General features: G+C 43.3%; 1 protein-coding gene across 3 annotated transcripts in view; it reads left to right on the forward strand.

Moving 5' to 3' along the window:
- The window catches only part of CCDC13 (coiled-coil domain containing 13), a 30135-nt gene that overhangs the window by 4482 nt on the left and 3488 nt on the right, over window positions 1-22165 (forward strand). Inside the window, exons 3-14 of one of the 3 annotated variants that reach the window (XM_058040822.1) lie at window positions 3097-3245; window positions 5213-5355; window positions 7690-7779; window positions 7995-8111; window positions 8916-9020; window positions 10895-11059; window positions 11661-11837; window positions 13232-13417; window positions 14227-14303; window positions 17274-17348; window positions 18117-18245; window positions 20453-20607. In XM_058040822.1, coding sequence (XP_057896805.1) covers window positions 3097-3245; window positions 5213-5355; window positions 7690-7779; window positions 7995-8111; window positions 8916-9020; window positions 10895-11059; window positions 11661-11837; window positions 13232-13417; window positions 14227-14303; window positions 17274-17348; window positions 18117-18245; window positions 20453-20607 — 1568 coding nt within the window. The remainder of the gene's footprint in view (window positions 1-3096; window positions 3246-5212; window positions 5356-7689; window positions 7780-7994; window positions 8112-8915; window positions 9021-10894; window positions 11060-11660; window positions 11838-13231; window positions 13418-14226; window positions 14304-17273; window positions 17349-18116; window positions 18246-20452; window positions 20608-22165) is intronic. The other 2 variants (XM_058040831.1, XM_058040837.1) reach the window with 2 other exon arrangements.

A 22165-nucleotide genomic window follows, 5' to 3' on the forward strand; every position in this document is an offset into this window, starting at 1 on the left:
CACACCCAAAGGTGTCTGCACTGCTCCTGTGGGAATAAATCACATGGACTCCATTTCTTCATGGTGGAAAATCTCCCTCTTTATTCACATAACTCCTTTTTATTCAGTTTTCAGACCTTTTCTGTGACTCCAATTGGTCAGTACTTTTCTTGCCAATTACTTATTGGTAAGCAACAAGTTGTTATTCTGTATTTATTGGTCACTCAACCCCCTGAGGTGTATGTGCAGGGAAAGTTGTTTATGAGAGACAGTTTTCATTTTTCTAACGATGTAAAACAGTTTATACAGGTGCTGGTTGGTTTTCACCCAGGAATAGATTGTTGTGTTAATGAACTGCTCACACCAGGATTGATTTCACATGGGAACTTGCTAAGTGTTAGCTTTGACCAGACCAGCCACTGATTTTAACAGAGCAGGCTTGATTTTATGAAGCTTTTCTTTGTGATTTTTCTACCTTACTGCAACATCAGGTGTTTAGGGCTTTGCTCTGTGGCAGAGGTGAAGCCAGGTGAAGGAATTTTCATGCACTCACCAGAGCTGTCTGATTTGCCAAATTAAGCCCCCAGTACGACTTCTACCAGCTGTCCTCTTCCCTTCAACATTGTTTTCTGATGATCTGTAGAAGATTATGATGGAAATTTGATTTTTAACAAATTCCTGTGAGGCTGATTCCCATAGTTCAGATGTTTGGCAGAGCAAAGGGATTTAGGTGCTCCTGTGGCACAGCCTGGGCAGTGTGCAGAGTACAGGAAAGCCCAGAAGTTCTCTGCTATTTAGAGTTCAGTACTTTAGGCTTGAGTCATCCCAGATTTTTTATTTACCTCTCTTGCTGTCTCACTGGCTCTCAAAAGTCCTCATTTAACGTGGCAGGTGTGGCAGATAGATCTGGACTGTCCTTTGCTTGTGTGCATTCAGCAGAGTGGTTGTGAGTGATCAAATCCAGGCAGGATTTGTTTTTGGAAGGGATTCACCAGGATGTTCTCTGCAATATTCCCATGACAGCACACCAGAGGCTTGTTCCAGGATCACAGGGCTGCACATGGCCTGCAGTGACAGTGATTGGAGTTTGTCACTGTTGTTTATAGCAGCAATCAGAAAACATTCTCCTCTCAGAAGTCTCCCTTCCTCTGAGCCTTGGGAATTCTTGTTTCCTTCCTCACATCCTACTCCCCAGTCTTGTTTAGACAAGTGTTTAGCTGATATTTCTGCCTGTTCTGTTCTCTCTTTATCCTCCCTTCCCTGTTTGTTGTACTTGAATGTATCCAAGTGACTCTCCCCATTATGTGCAGAATCTGTAACAAGAGCTGGGAAAGACACAATTTGACAAAAGTTAAGTTAATTCCTTACTTTTTTTGGCCTGAACAGGGCAGGCAATTTGGGAAACCACCTGAATTGCAGGCAGAGCCCTGCTCATAAGCTCCACCTGGCTTTGGTTCCTTGAAGGAGAGTGAAAAGGGGCACCTTTTGCAGCCCTTTTCTTTTGGCTCAATTTTAGCCTCTGTAACAGGGAGAGTCACTGTGGGATGGGGTGGGGAGTTCCTCAGAGAAGACTCCAGCTCTGTGCACTTGGGATTTCTGTCCATCCTCCTCTGAGTGCTTTTCCTCAAGACTTGGACTCAGCTCTCAGAAGACTTCGCTGCTCAGGTGTGTTAAGAGCTTAGAACCTTTTTTCCATGTTAATCCCCCAACTGCTCAGAATCTTTTGGTTCAGGTGTCTCTAATTGGATCTGAGTTTTGTTGCTCACTCCTCTGGGTGGTTCATGTGGGAATAGCTCAGTTCTGCCTCTGCTCACGTTGCTCTTTGCTTTCTTCTCCTTTGTGAGCAGCTGCCTTTGATCTCCCTTTGATTTGCAGCTTTGAAACACAAGTGCATTTCTTAATTATGCATTGGGAATCCTCCCCTAAACTGGCTGTGCTGTTTGTGGCAGTGCTTTAAGGGGTCCATGGGCAGATGCAGGGTGCATTTAAAAGCTCTCAGGTCCAGTGGGTGCTAAGAGCTTGCTAAAACTTTGGAATAAAAAAGTTGAGATGATTATTGAGACATCTGACTTGGTTGTGTTTACAGGTACATACTGTATCAACTGGGCTTTGTCCAAACCACATCACCAAAGTGGAGATTTAGGGTTAAATGAGAATCCAGGAGTCAATTAATCCAGCTCATTTAGGTATCTGGGTAACTGAGATGCTTCAGATTATCAGGAACTTCCACATGGGAATCCCAGAGCACTGGAGACCTGCATCTCCCACCAGCAGCAGCTGGGGTCAGCCCAAATGTCACCTGTGAGTGGGTAATTTTATTAAATCCCAGCTTTTCTCAAGGATCCCATGTCAGGGAGCTCAGATAATTCTGAATTTCCACAATTGAATGCAGCCCCTGAGGCCACAGCTCCTGGATTTTATATTTGAAGGACCCATCACATCAGGGCCATAAAGAGATTAAAGTTATTAATCATCTGGATGTCTTAGAGAGATGAAACCTTGAAATGTTGCTAAATGTCCTGAAGAATAGGAGAAGTAGGGCTATTTCTTTCCATTCAGAGGGGTTTTTTTGAGTATTCTCTGTTTCTAAGTGAATTCCAAAAGGCACCATTAGCAATACAAACTGATGCTCACAGGGTTCCAGGAGAATCAGCTGAGGACATGGGAAATTGGTCTTTTATGAATTGCTCTAAAACATTGATTTTTTAAAAGACCCCAGGGGCAGCTTTATAGTCAATGCTCTGTTGGCTTCTCTTGGCTTTGACAAGTATAGAAAAGAAAGCCTGAATGTCCCACATGCTGAATGCTGCCTGATTTCCTCTGAAGAAGCAGGTAAGTAACACTGAGATGACACTATTTGGTAACCTCAATGCACCTGTTCTGTGATGTTTTACCCCAGACAGCTCAAGAAAATACAATTTTTAATTTTATTTTTTTTTAAGAAGATGTTATCTGAATAGATCAGATAATCAGCTTGTGTTCTTATCTGAGGTTTAGGACATTGTGCCTAATTCAATAAACTCACTCCTGATAAGCTCAGCCCGTCTATCATGCAGTTGTTTCATTATTTTATTTCTATTTGTGCATTGTTTGCCATTATGGTTCATTTTTCCCCAGTTTCTTTGAGGCAGAGAATGAGCAGCTGCAGGATCAGCTCCGAGAGCTCCGGGATGAGAACTGCAGGCTCTACAGGCTGATGGCAGAGAAAGATTTTGAAATAAAGGAGCTCCAGAAAAGAGTAAAGGAGGAGAGGTTGGCTCTGTCAGGTAAACACAGAACTTTGTGTTCTCCCCACGTTGGTTTGCTTGATGCTGGTGACAAAAAAAGTCCCTGAAAAGAATTGTGCTCTGTTAGGGTACACAGTGATTTCTGTTCCTCATAGAACTGTAAACTTGCTATTATTGGCACAAAATAATGATGTTCCATAAAACTATTATTTTGGAAAACTTGTTGTTAGTATCAAAGAGCTGTGCTGCAGCTTTCTCTGCTCTGTAGGGTTAAATTTCTTATTCAGGCTCCTTTTTTTGCTGCCTGAACAGGGCACAGGCAGGATGCTGGATGAATGCAAAATTCAGCTTCTAAAGTGATTTTGGTGTTTTTTGACAACTGAAGTGTGCAGGCTGCACCTCCTCCACTGGGTGCCACTGTTGGTCAGGACAGCAGTGATGACCAGGCTTGAAGAGAAGGGGGAAACCAGCAACGAGGAGAACTAAATAACATTAAATTCCACCTTAATCCTTGAAAAGCAGCTGTAGTTTGTGTTTAGGAGAGGTGATAATCCCTTCCTGGTCAGGAGCAGGAGGCAGATGTGCTGTTGCAGCTTCTCTGGCTGATGCTAATCCCTTGGCTCTGTTTTCCTCTCTGTATTGTGGCAATCCCCACATTGCTTGGGAGTGAAAAGCCTTGGGTCAGTGCAATGCACTTGAAGACCAGCAATTTAACATGGAAGCAGCAACCTGGCTTTGGTTAATTTAGTATTTACTGTGATTCTCAGCAGCCATTATTTATCCTGAAAACTGAGATAAAAGTAGCTCCTAGGTGGGAGGGGTAGCACAAATCACACAAAAGAATGAGAACAGTGCTTTTGAAAATAATGAATTGAATTCAAGTGCTTTTAAAATAAATTCCTTCAAAACAATAAATTGTGTTCTTTACAAGGTTTTTAAACAGTGGCATGGGAACAAATTCTGTTGCCAGTTTTATTCTGTGTGGCCCAATTAATGTCCCTGGGGCTTTATGGGCCTCAGCATTCACTTGGGAGTGATCTCTCACCTCTCACCCCACCCCAGTCCATGAATATCAGAGAAAAGTGATTACTGTAATGATGAAAGAGTTAAGAGCAATGACAGCAGCCAGGTTCAGTCTGCACACCCCCACCAAGGGTTTGTTGTTGCAGGCTCATGTTCCTCGCTGAGCTGGAGGTTTCTGTGGACATTGTTTGCCATGACATTGATTTTGCACTTGTACCAGAGCTTTGCTTCACCTGTGTGGTGTTAACCAGGTGACACAGCAGCCAGGCCTGGGCTTTGCTTTGTTTGTGGCACTCATCAAACCCTCCCTGATGAGGGAGCCAGTGACGTGGCTAATTAAAAGAGCGATTCAGAGTCATGCAGTAAAGCTCCCTGTGTAATCCCAAGGGAGTTATAAATAGGCACAATGAAATTTCCTGGACCTTGTCCAGCACCCAGCTGTAATATTGTGCCTGACCTTTGAGAACTGATGTCTAGAAACGTTCACACCTCTGTTCCAGCAGCTCCTCCTGTAGTAAACAACTAGGCAAAGCTGAGTGTTGCCTTTTTCTGTGATAATGCCAAAAAATCCTGTTCCCAGCTGTCCTTCCCACCACTGCCCTCTCTGGGTAAAAATGTGGCTCCAACCACCATTAAATCTCCCTTCTAGGGTGTCAGGTAAATTTCTCCTTTTACATTTCTCTATTGAGTACTATTTGTTTTTTATGAACTCTTCTGGGCTGGACAGGATTTGGATTTATGTATATAAACATTGCCACAGTGTGAAATGTGGCTGTGGTGTGCTGCTGAATCAAAGGACCAACCCATCCAGCTGGCACCTCTGACATCTCTTCCCTCACTTGTTCATTGGAGTGCCTGGCACAGCTCAGAGAGGAAGGGATGGGACAATGCAGGTTCATTGTGGCAGAGAACAAAAGCCTGCTCTGTTCTGAATCTGAGTCCTGCCTGTGAGATGTGCCCTCTGCTTTGATGTGTCCTTTCAGGGGTGTCTGGTTTGGCTGGAGACGTGGCTGCCACCAAAATAGTTGAGTTGGCCAAAAGGAACCGGGAGGTGACTGCTGAGTTTGAGAGTGAGAGAGCCAGAGTGAAGCAGCTGAATCACAGAGTCAAGGAGCTGGAGAGAGAAGTGAGGCATTTTTCTTGTTCTTTTTGCATGATAAAACATGGAAATCCAGCCTCTGGGATAGAAAATGGGTTTGGTTCATGTTCCCGTGTTGAATTTGCTCTTAAATCTGTGTTTGCTTGGGGTTGTGGTCATTTCTGTCCATGATGTTCCCTCAGCTGTTTCACCTCTGCAGGGGAATCAGATTTCACCTGTGCAGGTGAATATCCTATAGGAAAGGATATCTCCAAGTTACAATGAGCCAAGGGTTTATTAAACAGCGATTAGGAATGTTCATTTGTAGAAGCACAGAGACATTTCTACCCATTTGTCAATGCTATTTCTCTTATTATTTATTTTTTTTAGAAGGAAATTTCACACCTTTGTGTCTTACAGTCCCACCTCGTTAAGACCAGTCACTAATTAGTTCTTTATTCTTCTAAGCTTTTGTTATGCCTGTAATGAAAGCTGTTTTCTGGAATAAGTACTTACAGAGCTGAGACAACACCAAGCTATATCATATAAGACAGCAGATCTTCACTCAGGCAGATTAAATTTTCTGTGACTTTTTGCCAACCTTTCACAGAAGTAATTTTGCTCAGGTGGCTGCTGAATGGAAAATGAGATATCCTGATGTCAATATTTGCTTTGTCCTTTGGCTACTGCTCCTCTTCCTTACGCAGTATTGGTGATTTTTTATTATTATTTTTATTTTTTTCCTGAACTTTGCTTTCTTCGAAGACATCAGTTAAATAAATCAATAATGCTGACAGCTGCATTTTGACTCAGCCTTTCACCATCACTTATTATCAGGAGTGATGCATCTACCTGAATTGCACCCCAGCTACCTGAAAGATCAAGAAGTCGTAGATTAAATTAAATTTTGGAGAACTCCTGCATAAATCCGCAGTGTTCTGGTCACAGGGGTCTTGTCAAACAGTTGGCAGGGTGGCAAACAAGTATCAGGTGTAGTTTGGGAGCTACAAAATCACACAAGTAGTGGAGCAATTCATGAATAATTTAAGGAAAAATCAACTTGGTTCCTTTCCCCTACTGCAGAAGTGGAATGACCATTATTCAAACAGAAACATTAAATATTCTCAGATTTTGGCCCAAAAAGAAAGGAGCACAAGCATTTCAGAAAGAAGATAAAGATGTAAATGATCAGTAAAATGAAAGCAGTGTTTGACACTAGGAGGTATCTATCAAAAATGCAGAGTGATAGCTAGGAAACACTGTGATTTTACCTATTTTTAGCTCTTTCCTTGCCTGAAAACTGAAGAATCTGTAAATCATAAGTATTTTACCATGATTCTTTTCCCCTAAACAGAATGGAAGGTGTGGCCACTGAACAATCACTTGGCAGAGGGTGGGCCATGTAAGCAAAGGGTGTTTGCAGAAAATTTCCTCAGAGCTGGAGCCAGCAGCTGCCAGCTCCAGCTGAAATCCCTCATTATCAGTTCATACAAAACTCCATGAACTGGATAGAGAGAGTGGCCCTAAGCCTTGAAAAAGGGTGAAGTTAGAGCTGGCCCTGAGTGAGTTTTTCCCCAGATGTCCCTTTTTAATGAAGGAGTTCTTCCTTAGAGCCTTCTTTAATTCAGGCAAATAATCAAGATGTTCCACCCACCTCAAAGAATGAAGTCCCAGACTTTTAAAGCAACACTTCCTGGCCTTTCCAGCCCCAAATTCCTGCACCCTCATCCATTTGCAAATCTTTGCAACAGCAACACAGGGCATGATTCAGAGCAGGAGGGGTTGTGTGTCTGTTTTCCTTTGCTGTGGCAAGCAAGAGGAGACAGAGTCTTTATTCTTAAATAATAAATAATTTAAATAATAAATTAAGTTATTTAAAGTAGTTAAAAAATGCTGCCTTAGAGCTCCCAGCTAAAAAGGGAGATTCTAAAAAGAGCCTTAACACCATTAAATCTCAGTTACATGGTGTCAGGTAGATTTCTCCTTTCTTATTCCTCAATTGAGTACTATTTGCTTTTTATGAAATATTCTGGCTGGACATGATTTGGGTTTATGTATGTAAACATTACTTTGAGATACTTTTGGTGATAAAATACCTCAGAAGTCTCCATACTTGAAATTTGATCCCATCTCAGCAAGTCAGAGATATCTTCTGAAGTTTTCCACAGTGAAATACAACATGATTCTTGGGGAAGCATTTCAGGGAAAAAAAAAAGCTTTCCTACTGATTAAAAAGTGTTAAAAAACCAGGGAAAATTAAGATTTTTTTGGCTTTTTAGAGTACATAAACGTCCAAGTTGTACTTTTTTTGCTAGTTAATACTCCATGGAGTGATGCTGTTCTCTGCATCCATTCTGCACTAACAGTGGGGTTCTTTTCCAGCTACAGGCAGCTGCAGAAAAAATCCATTCCCTTGGTGGTGATGCTGCAGGAATCAAGGAATCAGCTCTGAAAAAGCTGGAAGGAAACTTGGTAGGAATTGCGGTTGAAATGAGGAAATCAGCAGCTTTGTAGAACAAGGTCCCTGTCACCACTTTTGGGACCAAATTCCCCTCTACCCCCTCTATGCCCCAAAAATTATGTCTGGAAAAAAATAATTCAGTGATCCTGGTGGATCCATGGATATTAATCCCTTCACTTGTCCCCTGAGGGTTCTGTTCTCACCGAGTACATTCCTTTCCTCCAAGGCTGAAAATCCAGAGGTGAAAGCACTGCAAGAGAAATTGAGCACAGCCAACGTGAAGGTGACAGAATATCGGAACCAGCTCCAGAATTTGAAACAGGAACTGAAGCTGACCCAGAAGGTGCCACTGCAGGGAGCACTCTGGGGCTGGGACCCCTGCAGGAGGTTCAGCTGTGGGAAATTGGGAGGTTTTTTACCCTTGGTTGGTCCCCATGAGCTGTTCCATGGAGCAGGGAGCTGAGCTACACAAGGGTAGGGGTTGGAATGAAGTTGTGCTCCTGGACACGGGGATCTCATGTTTTGCCTCCCACTGTCCATTGGACACAAATCCTTCTGGGTGTTAAAGTCCCAGATCAGCAGAATTGTCTGTGACATACATCCAGGTTCATTCCTCCTTTCCCATACATTTAATTATGTATTTACTTTTAATGTAGGCTCCAGTGCCATGGGAATCAATGAGATTAAAGGTCTTGCTTGAACTACAGCATGTGCTTAAAGAGTTTGCTGGAATGACATCCAGAATAACCTTTTCCTCTGATTCATGGTGGATTTAAGTGTTATTATGTGCTCTGATTCTCTTTGGTTTCCCTACTTTGTGTAGGAGACCTGCAATGCAGATCAGAGCAGAGAATATGGTCCTAAAAATAGAACTCTGCTGACCTTTTTATAAATAATTTAAATGCTCTTCATACTAAGTTTAGCTGTGTCAGAATTTTGCAAGGGAGATTGGTTCAATTCCTGGTGTGTGTGAGGACAATACCTCTGCTCTGCTCCTGGTTAATTATGGTTAAATATTCATCCTATCAAAAATAATTGTGTATATTGAAAACTGCTTGTGCTCCCTGCTAGAGAGAGCTGATTTTCCTTCCCTAGTCCCCAACACATCCCTTTGAGCCTTATTGTTGATGCCAATCCCTTTTCCCAGATTTTAGCCAAAGAAGTTGGGGAAGATGTGAATATCCAAAATCTCTTGACCAATTCTGGCAGCTGGCGTGGGCGAGCTCAGCAAATTGTCCTTCTCCAAGGCAAGGTGAGTTCCAGCCCTGCCTGGTGCTGCTCTTTCAGCTGGAATTCTCTTTCCAAGTGCAGATATCACCTCAAATTAAGGTAAAAGTGCTGTTAGTTCTTCATTAATTCTTCACATCTCTCTGCTGCTGTGTGCACACCCTGTTAATGACTCTGCAGCCCTGCAAACTTTGCTGTTTCAGCTGGGAATCTTTCACATCTGTGTGAAAGGAAGGAGTTCAGTGACCTTGGAGAGCTGTGGCAGCCCAGTTCAGGTCCCAGGGTGTTTTGAAGGTGCCTCTCTCCACTGAGAACAGAAGGAGCCCTGTCAGTGTCTGTGCTCTGACTTAGACACCTTTGTTCAGTGCTTGCAGTCAGATGGGAGGAATTGAGGCCAGATCAGGTTTTCAAGTTGTTCCCTCAGGAGCTTCAGTGAAATCTTTTAACTCTTGAGTCTTCTGAAGGGCAGAGTTTAGCTGAAATGTCAGCAGGAGGCAGGGAGGCAGTTTTGTCTGCATCTAAATAAAACTTCTCTCAGGAATTTGATTTGTAATTTTCCTATTTTCCTGCTGTTCAATTATATGCCATCAAACTACGATTTTTTGCATTCTGACTGAGATTTTTAACCTCTGCTTTCCCTTGAGCAAATTTCATGTCCCCCTGTTTTATCCCTGCCTGGGGTTCATCTGACCACTGTTCTTACTGTTCTCTGCTCTAAAGTGCAGATTTCTTTCTGATCCAGAGTCCTTCTGTAGTCAGTGGGGATCTTGTAAATCCAGTCACTGGATCAAAAGTGAGGCAGGTTCCTCCAAAGCAGGACAGAGGAACTGAGCTGTGGAATGCCCAGTTCCTTCCACTGACTACAAAAGCAGCCTGCAGTGAGCAGTTGAGAGCTGAGTTCCCTTGGATTGACACAGCAGCAGTTCCAGTGCTCTGGATGCCTGTCTGTCCTCCAAAATGTGGCTCCACAAACCTCCCATGTGTCCCAGATCTGCATCCTGCACAGATGCCCTAAAATCTGCATGTTTATTAGCAGCTAAATTTCAGTCTGAAAGACCAGACACTGCTAGTGTTAGTTAACCATGAAAATATCAAGAAATAATCTGAGCTGCCTTTGGCTGTGTCCTCTTTGCCCTGTGCCCCTGGTAAAGCTCTGGGTGAGTTGTGCCATAGGTACAAGAGCTGGAGCATCAACTGAATCACCAAAAGTTCCCTTGGATTCACACAGCAGCAATTCCAGTGCTCTGGAGTGCCTGTCTGGCCTCCAAAATGTGGCTCCACAGATCTCCCATGTGTCCCAGATCTCCATCCTGCACAGATGCCCTCAAATCTGCATGTTTATTAGCAGCTAAATTTCAGTTTGAAAGACCAGACACTGCTAGACATGAAAATATCAAGAAATAATCTGAGCTGCCTTTGGCTGTCCTCTTTGCCCTGTGCCCCTGGTAAAGCTCTGAGTGAGTTGTGCCATAGGTACAAGAGCTGGAGCATAAACTGAATCACCAAAAGTTCCCTTGGATTCACACAGCAGCAATTCCAGTGCTCTGGAGTGCCTGTCTGGCCTCCAAAATGTGGCTCCACAAAGGCACAAACCTCCCATGTGTCCCAGATCTCCATCCTGCACAGATGAGTTCCCTTGGATTGACACAGCAGCAGTTCCAGTGCTCTGGAGTGCCTGTCTGGCCTCCAAATGTGGCTCCACAGATCTCCCATGTGTCCCAGATCTCCATCCTGCACAGATGCCCTCAAATCTTCATGTTTATTAGCAGCTAAATTTCAGTTTGAAAGACCAGACTCTACTAGAATGAAAATATCAAGATATTATTTGAACTGCCTTTGGGCATGTCCTCTTTGTACCCCTGGTAAAGCTCTGGCTGAGTTGTCATTATTGTGCCATAGGTTCACGAGCTGGAGCACAAACTGAATCAGCAGAAGATCAGAACTTCCCTGCTGGAGATGGATGAGGGGCTGCTGGCATTTCCTGACTCAAGGAAATTGTCAGTCCAAGAGAAGAACTTGCTGAAGATTCGCAGCTTGGAAAAAGAGAAGAAGGAATCTTTGGAGGTAGAATGCTGTGAGCTGACAGAGTTCTGTTTGGGTGTGGAGCAGTGTGTAATAGCTTGTTCTGCCTTCAGGGTGTGTTACACCCTGCCTAAAACCATTTCATAAACCCACTTGGTCTGCTGGAGGAAGCTCTGCCCCACTTCACAGCCAAGCTCTGCTACAGCTGCACCCAAACTCCTCAGCAGCCCTGTCAGCCCTTGGCCAGGAGTGCATTCTTCATCCCAAATACATCTCCTCACACTCCTGGAGCTGCAGGGCTCTGGGCTGCTCCATTTGAACAGAATAATGGAGAATCAGAATCCAGAATAATGGAGAATTACAATCCAGAATAATGGAGAGTCAGAATCCAGAATTATGGAGAATCAGAATTCAGAATAATGGAGAATCTGCTCAGACCACCTAGATTTCTGAGCAGACCCTTTTTGGTTGTTGACAAGCAGGCAGCCTGTAGCATTTATAATTTCTATTTCCTTAGGAATAATACAGTATTCCAGTCCCATTTTTTAGATTCTACCAGGTAATGTGTGGTTGTTTTTGCTCACCACAGCACCTGGGGCTTGGTGATAAGTTATAACTTTCATTTCCTTTTACATCACTGCAGAAACTCTCTGCGCAACACAACTCTCTCCAGAAAAACCACGAGGAATTGAAAAAAAAACTTGATGCCACAAGAGCCAGGAACCAAATGCTGTGTGGAGAAGTGAAGATGCTGAAGGGGCAGATTGGAACCTTGCTGGAGAAAGGGAAACACGATGATGAGCTCATAGATGCCTTGCTGGTACAGTCTGTGTTGGTTCTGTAGGTGATAAAACAGGATGTCCTTTTGTGGCACACACAGCCTCAGGGTGCACAGGAGCCTGATGGATCCAGGTGTGACAGCCAGAGGTTTTCCTGTCAGCTGAAGCCCTCCTGCAGTTTAGATCAGGTCCTGTAAGGGCTGTGAGACAGCACCAGGTGTGACAGTGACAGCCAAGGGGCCCTGAGCTGCAGGGACTGGCAGAAACATTTTGCAGAAGGATTGAAGTAGGTAGAGGAAGGGTTTCAGTCCTGACCCAAGGCCTGTGTTCTTTGTTCTGCTTTCAGTTCCACTCGTAGACTTTTTCTTTCCTTAGAATTCCTGCAGTCCTGTAAGAATTTTTTTGTTTGTAACAAAACTTCCATTTATTTTGTTTTATTTTGTTACACAGCCCACAACACACAAACTGAGCCATGAGCACTAAACCATGTGCACATTCACATGCAGGTGCTGAGAGGATTTGGCCTCTTCTAAACCAAGAATTTTAACAAAGGCTCAAAGATGCTGAGAAAGAAATAAATGGCTCCTATGATGGTCCTGCCATGGTTTTAAACAGCCTTCCTCAATTAAAATAGCAAATTTATTAGAAATAAAAATAAATGAATACACCACCTCCAAGCAGGGTTAATTCTGTGTTTCCTGATCCAACTCCTCACTAGTTTCAAGCCACTCAGATTTCCCTGCTGCTCTGGGTAGGTTTTAGCTCAGCTGCCATTCACCCTTCTCCCACCAGGCCCTGTGGGTGCTGACCAGCAGATTAGGGGTGCCAAAGAACATTTGTCACTTTTTCTGAGTGTTCCCCACTAAAATTAATACAGAAAGATGCAAGTTTATTAGGGAAGGGATGGTAAATCTCTTTTATCCCTTCTGTCACAAAAGCACTTTACTTGCAGGTTGTTGGCCTGGCAGAACAAACTGCCTGACAGGTATTAGATTTGTCAGTGTGGAAAAAAAAAAACCTCCATAACTACTGGTGAAACAGCCTGGCCTCATATCTGTCACCCCACAGTACCCTCAGCCTTTAATATCACTATCACAGGATCTGATCATGTTCTAACTCCACAAAAAGCACATTGAAATCTTGAGTTTCATTCAGTTTATGGAAAAAAAGTCACTTCTTTATCAAAGGCCAGCCTTTCTTGTTCTGTTTTCTGCTACACTGAGCAGCAGAGCTGGCAGCAAATTGAATCTGACCATTGCTCAGGCCAACACAACAAATCAAATTGCCAAGGTGACACCAGTGTGCTCCCACCAAGGAATGGGCTTGGCAGGGCAGGGGCTTGCCCTGCCATTCCTAAATGGATATTTGTCTTGGGGGGGTTTAAAATAATAATTCTGTACCAAATAAAGATCTCATCTGCTTCTATTTTTACCAGAGCCAGCAGAAGCAAATGCAGGAAATCTTAAAGGGCCTGAGCCAGAAGAAGGGTGAGAACAAGGAGATGGTGGAGCCTGAGATTCAGAAACAAAGCACCCTGATAGATGAGCTCAGGCAGCTGGTGGCTGACAGAGAAGCAAAGGTTAAAACTCTGGAGGAGGAGATTGGGCAGCTCACACATCAGGTAGGCAAACAAATTAATTAGAGGAGCACACTTGGTAATCAGATCTGCTCTTCCACACCCTTGTCCCCTGTTATCTGAGATGGTTGCTGCCTCCAGACTGGGATCCCTGTCCTGCTGAGTCCTTCCTGATGGAGTGATAAAGCAGGAATTCTTTTGGAACTCCTCAGTTCCTTTGTGCATAACTCGAGGCAGTTTCAGCAGCAGCAAACACAGAAATACCAATCACAGCCACACGTGGGCCATGTCAGGACTGTCACTGACTGACAGCAGGACTTGGGGCTGCACTGGGGACTCCTCAGTGCTCAGCACCCTTGGGTGCTGGAAGCAGGAAGCAAACAAATGTGTCACACCAGCATAGGCAGCTGCTGCTGTCTCACAGGCAGGAATTGTGAACAAAATTTAGGCATCCCATTCTCATTGATCCAAAACCCTCCTGGGGTTATGGTGAGGTTGGGAATCTCCCAAATACCTCAGGAATGGGGGCTGGAAAATTGAAGCCAGGATGAAACCTGGGTTAGGGACACAGCCCACAGTGCAGCAGCATCACTGCCAGCACAGTTGGTTTATTAATGCACTCTGATTTCATATGAAACTGCCCTTTTTACTGACTTCTGCTTTGTTTGCATCCTGCAATGGATGGGAATTAAAGCAGAGCTTCTGAGGAGGCCCTGTAAATCAAAAGTTCTGGCTTGCTTGTAGCAATAATCAAAAGCTGCTGCTTTGGCATTGGTGCAGCTGTTTTCCTCTGAACTATGTAATTGCTTTTATAAATGCTCCACCATTAACAGAAGAATTCTGCCCATCCACAGGACAAGTCAGGAGCTGCTCATCCACCACACTCTGAGCACTCAGCATCACCTGAGGCTGCAAGGACAGAATCTGCCCGGTAAGAAGATCAGAAAGTCAATATTTCAAGTTGTTTGAGTAATCCAGGAGCTTGGTTTTCCCAGGCAGTTTCATCAAACCACAAGTGCTTTGTGCCAACAGCCTGTTTGCAATATATGGGAATCTCTAATCACATTATCTCTTGGACTTTTGTGCTGGAACTGAGAAGGATGTGCAGACTTGCAGACATGACTAGATTTGGCATGGTGGTGCTGCAGCTATTTCTCCTCCTGCAGCTCAGCTAATGTTTATGTGGTCAGCTTAAGTGCCTGGGAATCTGTTCCCTTATGAGACACGAGGCTTCTGAGGAGCAGGTTTCTGTGAGCAGGGTGGGCAATGAAGGCAAAGTGCCATTTTAGGTAAGCACTAAATCACTGGTGCATTATTTAAATCAATAAATGCTCTTTGAGAAGGATTTACATGCAGAAATGTTGAAAACACACCACATCATTTGTTCTTACCAAACACCCTCTTTAAAGCCTCACTGAGGGCTGTGTAAATTACACTAATCTTAGTGCAGCAATAAATCTGATTTGTGTTTGCACTGATGTGACTCTGGGTCACTCTGGTTGTGCGAAGGGACCCATGGTACCACAGCAAGTTGTATCCTTTCCTGTTAAATTGTTGCTGAAGAGTTCATGGTCTAATTGATAGTGAGGATTTGAGACTGGTCTGATGGGGATGGGGGAAATTTTTCATCAAGATAAAGTTACAACTGATCTCTTCTGTGTCATTTCCTACCTCATTACTTTAGACACCCAATTTGGCTTTAAAATCAGCTGAGTATCCCTAAGTAGAGCATTACTATAAAATCTAAGAAGAATTCTGTTGTTTTGAGTTAGAGTTAAAACATCTTTAATTTGAAAGTTTCTACACCCTTCTGACTGTGTTAATTCTCCCCCTTCTAACTCTGCAGAAGTTGTTGTGCTCTCCTGGATCAATTCTATATTTTATCCCCTTTTTTTTTTAACCTCACATGTCTGCTGATGGTAAGCAGGAACCAAAGCTGGGTAATGGCTTTGTGGAAAGCACTAAGTGCAATGCATAAATTATTGCTTGTGTACAGGGCCAAGGAAAGAGCTGATGTGTCAGGTGGGCAATGAATGATCCTGAAAAACTCTGAGAGCTGTTAATAACTTGGTCAGCAAGGCTCATTCCTTCCATTCACTTTAATATGCTGATCAACTCTCAGTTCTGTTTGGCTGTAGTGAATCATCTTTTCCTATCAGAAAAGGTGAAATGAAAAACCCTCTAAACAGATGCTAAACCTTTGGAGATGGCAGAGTGAAAATCTGCATTTTTAGGCTGGGCCAAGGCTGTCAGTATGAACCTTAACTTGATTTTAGGATTAACCACTCCTAGCCCAGAAGGCACATCTGTCACTTCCTCAATTCTAAGGCTTTATCCTTTTGTTAGCTACAGCTGAAGTAAGGAAACGTGGGGTAAGTCTGCAGGGACTTGGCTTTGGCAGCTGAATTTGTGTTGAGGAAATGAACACACACTGAAATGGGGTGTCCCAAGCAAATACCTCCTGAAATGAGGTGTCTCAAACCATCACACACCTAAATGGGATGTCCTAAACACACACACACCTAAATAGGATGTCCCAAACAAACACACATCCATTGAAATGGAATGTCCCAAAGAAACACACACTGAAATGGAGTGTCCCAAACAATCACACATCTAAATGGGATGTCCCAAGCAGACACACATCTAAATGGGATGTTCCAAAGACATACACATCTAAATAGGATGTCCCAATCAAGCACATGCTTAAATAGGATGTCCTAAACACACACACACCTCAATGGGATGTCCCAAACACACACCAAAATCTGGTGTCTCAAACACACACACCAAAATCTGGTGTCCCAAACAAACATCCACTGAAATAGGATGTCCCAAACAAGCACACACTGAAGTGAGATGTCTCAAACAAACACACACCAAAATCTGGTGTCCCATACAAACCTACACCAAAATGGGATGTCCCAAACACAAACACACACCTAAATGGGATGTCCCAAACAAATACCCACTGAAATCGGGTGTCCCAAACACACACACCAAAATGGGATGTCCCAAACACACACATACCAAAATGGGATGTCCCAAACAAACACCCATTGAAATGGGATGTCCTGAAGAAACACCCACTGAAATGGGATGTCCCAAACAAAGACACACCAAAATCTGATGTCCCAAACACACACACACCTAAATGGGATGTCCTAAACACACACACCCCTAAATGGGATGTCCTAAACAAGCACACACCTAAATGGGATGTCCCAAACACACACACCCCTAAATGGGATGTCCTAAACAAGCACACACCTAAATGGGATGTCCCAAACACACATACACTGAAATGGGATGTCCTAAACAAGCACACACCTAAATGGGATGTCCCAAACATACACACATCTAAATAGGATGTCCCAAACAAACATATACCACAACTGGATGTCCCAAACAGACACACATCTAAATGAGATGTCCCAAACAAGCACCCACTGAAATGGGATGTCCCAAAACACTCACACACCTAAATGGGATGTCCCAAACACACATCATTATGCACAAAACTCATCCAGGCTGGCAGTGATACTCCAGTGTTATCAGTTGGATCCTCTTCTTACAACAGTGAGCATGACAGATCTTCCTGAGGGTTTTCACAAAGCAGGTTTCATCAAGCTGTGTGAAATCCATAAAGCTGTGTGAAATATATTTTAAAGGGCACTGGGAAATCCAAGTTGTGCCCTGGGTTTCAGAGCAGGGGTCGCTTTGTCAGGAGAATCTGTGGCATGCAAACCCCATCAAACTGCACAGAGCTGGGATTGCCTCTGCCAGTGCTGGCTGAAGGTGTGGGGTGAGGGAGCCCTTCCCCACAAAACCCAGGCATTGGGGAAGGGGTTGTGGGAGCTCTGCCCTGTGTGAAGCCCTAACCCAGCTTTCCTCCCCCCAGCACAGTGTCCGCGATGGGCCACGTGCTCGTGGAGTCAGCAGCCACAGAGCCTTTCTTCCTCATCCCACCTGCAAGGTGGGTATACAAACTTCATCAGCAGCAAGGAAAGTGCTCTGCCACGCTCTGCAAGCTGCTGGAAATCCTTGTCTTGCCTGCCTTGTTTCTGTGGTGAAAGCTTCTTGCTCCATCCCTCCTGCCTGAAGCTGTCCCAGAGCTCTAACATCTGATTTCTCTCTTAATTCTATAATTGACTGCTTGTTTGACATCAATTTTTTTCCATTTTTACTCCCAGCCACCAAGATTTCTCCTGCTTTTTTTTTTGTTCTAAAGAAGGTCTTCCTGAAAGCAGAGAGGTCAGAGAAGTAATGAACTACATAATAATGGGATGCATGGGAAAACTGCCCCTTCCTTTCAGCACATTTTGGCCACAAGAACTGCCATTGTGCAAGTGCTGCCTGAAGCCTTTCAGAGGGAGAAAATCAATAGCAGGGCATTTCATAGTTTAGTGTAGCACTTGGGAGATAGAATCTCCTTTTACTTTGGCAGTAGCAGTGAGAGGAGAGTCAGGGATAATGAATTGATCAGAGCTGGAAGTTTGTTTTCAGGGGTGATGAGGAGGGGAAGCATCCTGGCAGCAGCTTTTTAATGGCACTCCCTGTGACTTTATAGCCAAATATTTCTCTTCTGTTTATTGCAGTCTAGAGATGGGTGCTGGGGGGAGGTAGTGAGCTCTGCATTCTGCCTTCACCTTCAGACAAGTGTGTTGGAGACAGTGCTCAAATCCTGCCTTTGTTTCATTCCAGAGGTGGGAACCCAGACTCTCTGTGCTTGTGCTTCCCTCAGGTCTGCTGGCACGGACAACCTGAGCTGGGAAACGCTGCTGGGAGAGCTCCTAACACAGAGGCTTCTGTGCCAGCCTGCTGCAAAGGAGAGGGAAAAGCTCCTGGAGCTGCTGGCTGTGCTGCAGAGAAGGTACAGCAGCATCCTCTGTGGCATCAGGGAGCACTGCAGAGTCTGGGACGTGCCCCACACTGCACCACACGCTGCCATCCTTGCCTTAAATAGGGGCTTTTCAGTTTTATTCTGCTCAATTTCCCTGCCTGGCTGATGATTCATTCTTTTTATTATTCTTTTAGAACAAAGGGCAGAAAAAAATGGAGCCGTCTTCCAGCTTGCTGCACCTAGATAAAAGCAGAATTGCTGTATTTATGGATGCATGGCTTTATTGAGGCAGCAATATTATTCATCAGTAGTAAATACTGTAATTATTGTTATAATATTCTCTTCCAAAGCTTTTCACATTCTTTTTAAGTTCCATTGTATCCTTTTCTAAATGAATTTTTCTGGTTTAACAGAGGCATAGCAGTGATTTTTTTTTAATTTTATTTTCTATGATTCAATTCAATATAAGATGATAAAAGCCAACCATGTTTTAGAAGAGAAGAGGAAGCAAAGTAATTTTTTTTTACACCTTTCAGCTACTAGTTTTTTTTTCCCATTATGTGTTATTTGATTCCCAAATCTGTATTCCAATATTGGAAGTATATTCCTGTCAATACAATAAGCACTGTTTGCTTACTTGCTTTCATTTACCACAGTTATCATTCTCACTTTTATCACTTTTCTCCTGCATGATTAATCACAATCAGAAAAAAATAGATTTTTTTTTTTCTTTTAGAACTCTGGGAAAGGTGCTTTTAAAGCTATATTCTGGAAATACATGCTGGGAAAAAAATCTTTTTCATGTTTGTAAGCCAAGTGACTTTAATAGAGCTATGCAGTCAGATGAGGATGGGGCTGTGAGTGGTAACTGAAGTGTGGCCACCACCAGTATGGAATAATGAAAACCAGAGTCAATGAAATGCACAGTTGGTTGTAAAATGTGCCATAAACTGATGATTCAGCAGCTCCACACTTATCACACATTTATCAAGCAGGTAACATAAATTTTGTGAGACTATGTGCAATAACTCTTGGAAGACCTCAGGGTAATATAGCACCAGCCAGATTTCAATGTGAATATATTTTTAAAAGTCAGGTTTTCCTCCTCTTCCTTCCACTGCTGGGGTGTAACAAAGTTCAGGTAACACAGATAATGCTTAAATCAAGAGGAAGAGCCCTGGGAATTGTTACAAGTGGGATTTTCTACAGCACTTTAATTTAAATTATTCCTATTGGCAGATGATTCCATTAAAAAATCCCACAGATCTTGCCATTTTTCCTCCAGTTTTTGTGCAAAGTGGATGCCAGAGGAACACCAGGGTCAAATGAAAATTTAGTGAATGCAGAACCACTGAGAGGAATAAAATGTCTCAGAGCACATCACCAGCCTGGGAATTCACTGCCACAGGAGGTCGAGTCTTGCCTGTAGCTACATTTTTAAACCACTGATATAATTTTATTAGAGTTGTAATAATTTTTTTTTTTTTAAATTATACCAGCTAGGAGGGAAATAAACCAATCAAGTCTCTTGATTCAGAGTGTAACCAGCTTCCACCCGTGGGGTCAGGAGGGAAATTCTCTTTTTTAGTCCAATCCAGAGGGTCAATCTGTGTTTCTTTTTGGCTTTAAACTCATTGGAATCTCTTGGGGTCAGTCACTGCCCCACTGGGTGCACATCAGATATTTTTGTAGTTAATTTTCTGAGATGTTATTTAGGATGGAGAGAGGCAATTTGCTTTTTTGTGATGCAACCACCAGTTTCTTTTCCACCCTCTCCCATCCATGGTCATGTCTAATTTCCAAGTTTATTAAAAGCAGAAGTTTCTTTTCTCCTCTCAGATAACTGACGCAAATGTTAGACTGTGTTTTTATAAACTATTTGCCTTCCAAGCTTTCCCAGAGTGGCTAAAAAATTCAGTTTATTATTCCTCAGCAATCTGCAGTTTTCCTGCTCATCTGAAGGGTGAATTCACACAGGGAGCCAGAATTAAGGGATCTGAGCAAACAAACCCCTTGTTTCCAGCTGTACCCATTACTTAATTCTCTTTTGCATATTTAGAAGAAATCACCTGATACAATTTCAGGGGGATTTCTGCCTTTGGATGGATGGAAAGTTCTTTCCCTTCTGTTGGAAGAAGCAGGATCCAGCACCAAGACTGATTTGACATAGACATGACACAAATGAGCTGGACTCTTTTTTTTTTTTTTTTTTTAATCATTATTTTTTTGCCTATCAGGGTGATGGAAAGCAGCAGCAAAGTCTTGGAAGCTGAGAAGGAGCTCCAGGAAGAGCAGTGGCAGAGTGACAGCCTGGAACAGCAGCTGGAAAAGCTGCAGGTGGATCCAGAGAGCAGCACAACTGCCCAGGAGCCTGCCCTGAGGAGCAGGAAAGGTAAAGGGGAGCCCTCAGCTGTTGTATTTGTGGGGTGCCCTGTGGCAGGAAGGAATGATGGATCTGACTCCGTGTTCTTAGAAGGCTAATTTATTATTTTATGATACTGTATTATATTAAAGGCTAATTTATTATTTTATTATATTATATTGTATTAAAGAATGCTATACTAAATATACTAAAGAATACAGAAAGGATACTTACAGAAGGATAAAAAGATAATAATGAAAACTTACAGAGCCCTGACATAGCTTGGCTGTGGTTGGTGAATGAGTGAAAACAATTCACATGAAACCAATGAAACAATCACCTGTGGGTAAACAATCTCCAACCACATTCCAAAGTAGCAAAACACAGGAGAAGCAAATCAGATCATTATTGTTTTCATTTTTCTCTGAGGCTTCTCAGCTTCTCAGGAGAAGAATCCTGGGCAAAGGGATTGTTCCAGAAAAGAAAATCCCTTTCCACACTCAGCCACAGCCACGTCCCCTGTTTCACCTCTGGCCTTTACAGACAGTGACAACATTTGGGCTCCCCCTGCCAAACCTTGCCCATGGTGATGGGACCTGCTCAGAGCCAGCAGCAAGGCAGGAGGCAAAATCCTGGCCCTTCTCCACTGGAGAGGCTTTGCCCTCAGGTCTGAGGGGGACCAGGATATTTGCAGTGTGTTTCCATGGGATAATTCCAGGAAAAATAAAAGCTTTTCCCTGCTCTGTGCTGCCCCCAGAGCTCTTTTAACTCATGCCTGAGGGATTCAGCTGAAGGTTAAGAGCAGAATTAAAGGACATATCCCAATTTAAGGCCTGTCAGTGCCTATGAAAAACTATTGCTGGTGATGAAGTAATTAGATCTGGTGTAATTTATTATCCCATGAACGTGATAATCTCCTGCTATAAATATGAAAGCCTCCCTGGCGTAGTTAAAGAAAAAGAATTCATGGTGGATGTTAAATTTTTATTTCCCTGATCAGATCCTTTTATTGCATAAGGACTCTGATTCTGTAAAGTGTCTAAAGCAATAAAATGGCACATATTCTTAAGGAAAATTTTCCAGTGGTTTCCCTTTTTATGTGTATTTTCCTAAAGTAAAAAGACTTCAAATGCGAGAAGATGAACAGCAGGGAGGGGAATTTCAATTTGGCAAATGTTGGGGTGGTGTCAGGCTGAGTTAGGGTGACCAGAGGGCTCATCAGAAACCTTGGATGAGCCCTTCAGAGGAACCTTTATACTGAATGGGGACTGAATGGGTGCTTCAGACCTGCTTCTCTCTGTAAAAGATGGATTTGTTCCTTGCTGTGTCCTGGGAAGGGGCTCCAGCCCACTCTGACTCATTCCAATGTGTTTTTTTATGAGCACTGATTCTCAGAGTTGTCTCACCTGTATTAGCTGAGAGCAGAAAAATGTAGATCCCAGAAGTGTGAGAGCATTTTGGTGCTGTTCTGTACAGAATTTAACTGAGTTTCTGAGTGCTGAGACTTTTACACAGCCTGGTGAAGGGTTGATGTGTTCTGTTATCAAACCTTCTCCTTGAGAGACAAACTCTCCAGCTCCTGAGGCTT

Source organism: Melospiza georgiana, chromosome 1 (assembly GCF_028018845.1).
Source record: "Melospiza georgiana isolate bMelGeo1 chromosome 1, bMelGeo1.pri, whole genome shotgun sequence".
NCBI lineage: Eukaryota > Metazoa > Chordata > Aves > Passeriformes > Passerellidae > Melospiza > Melospiza georgiana.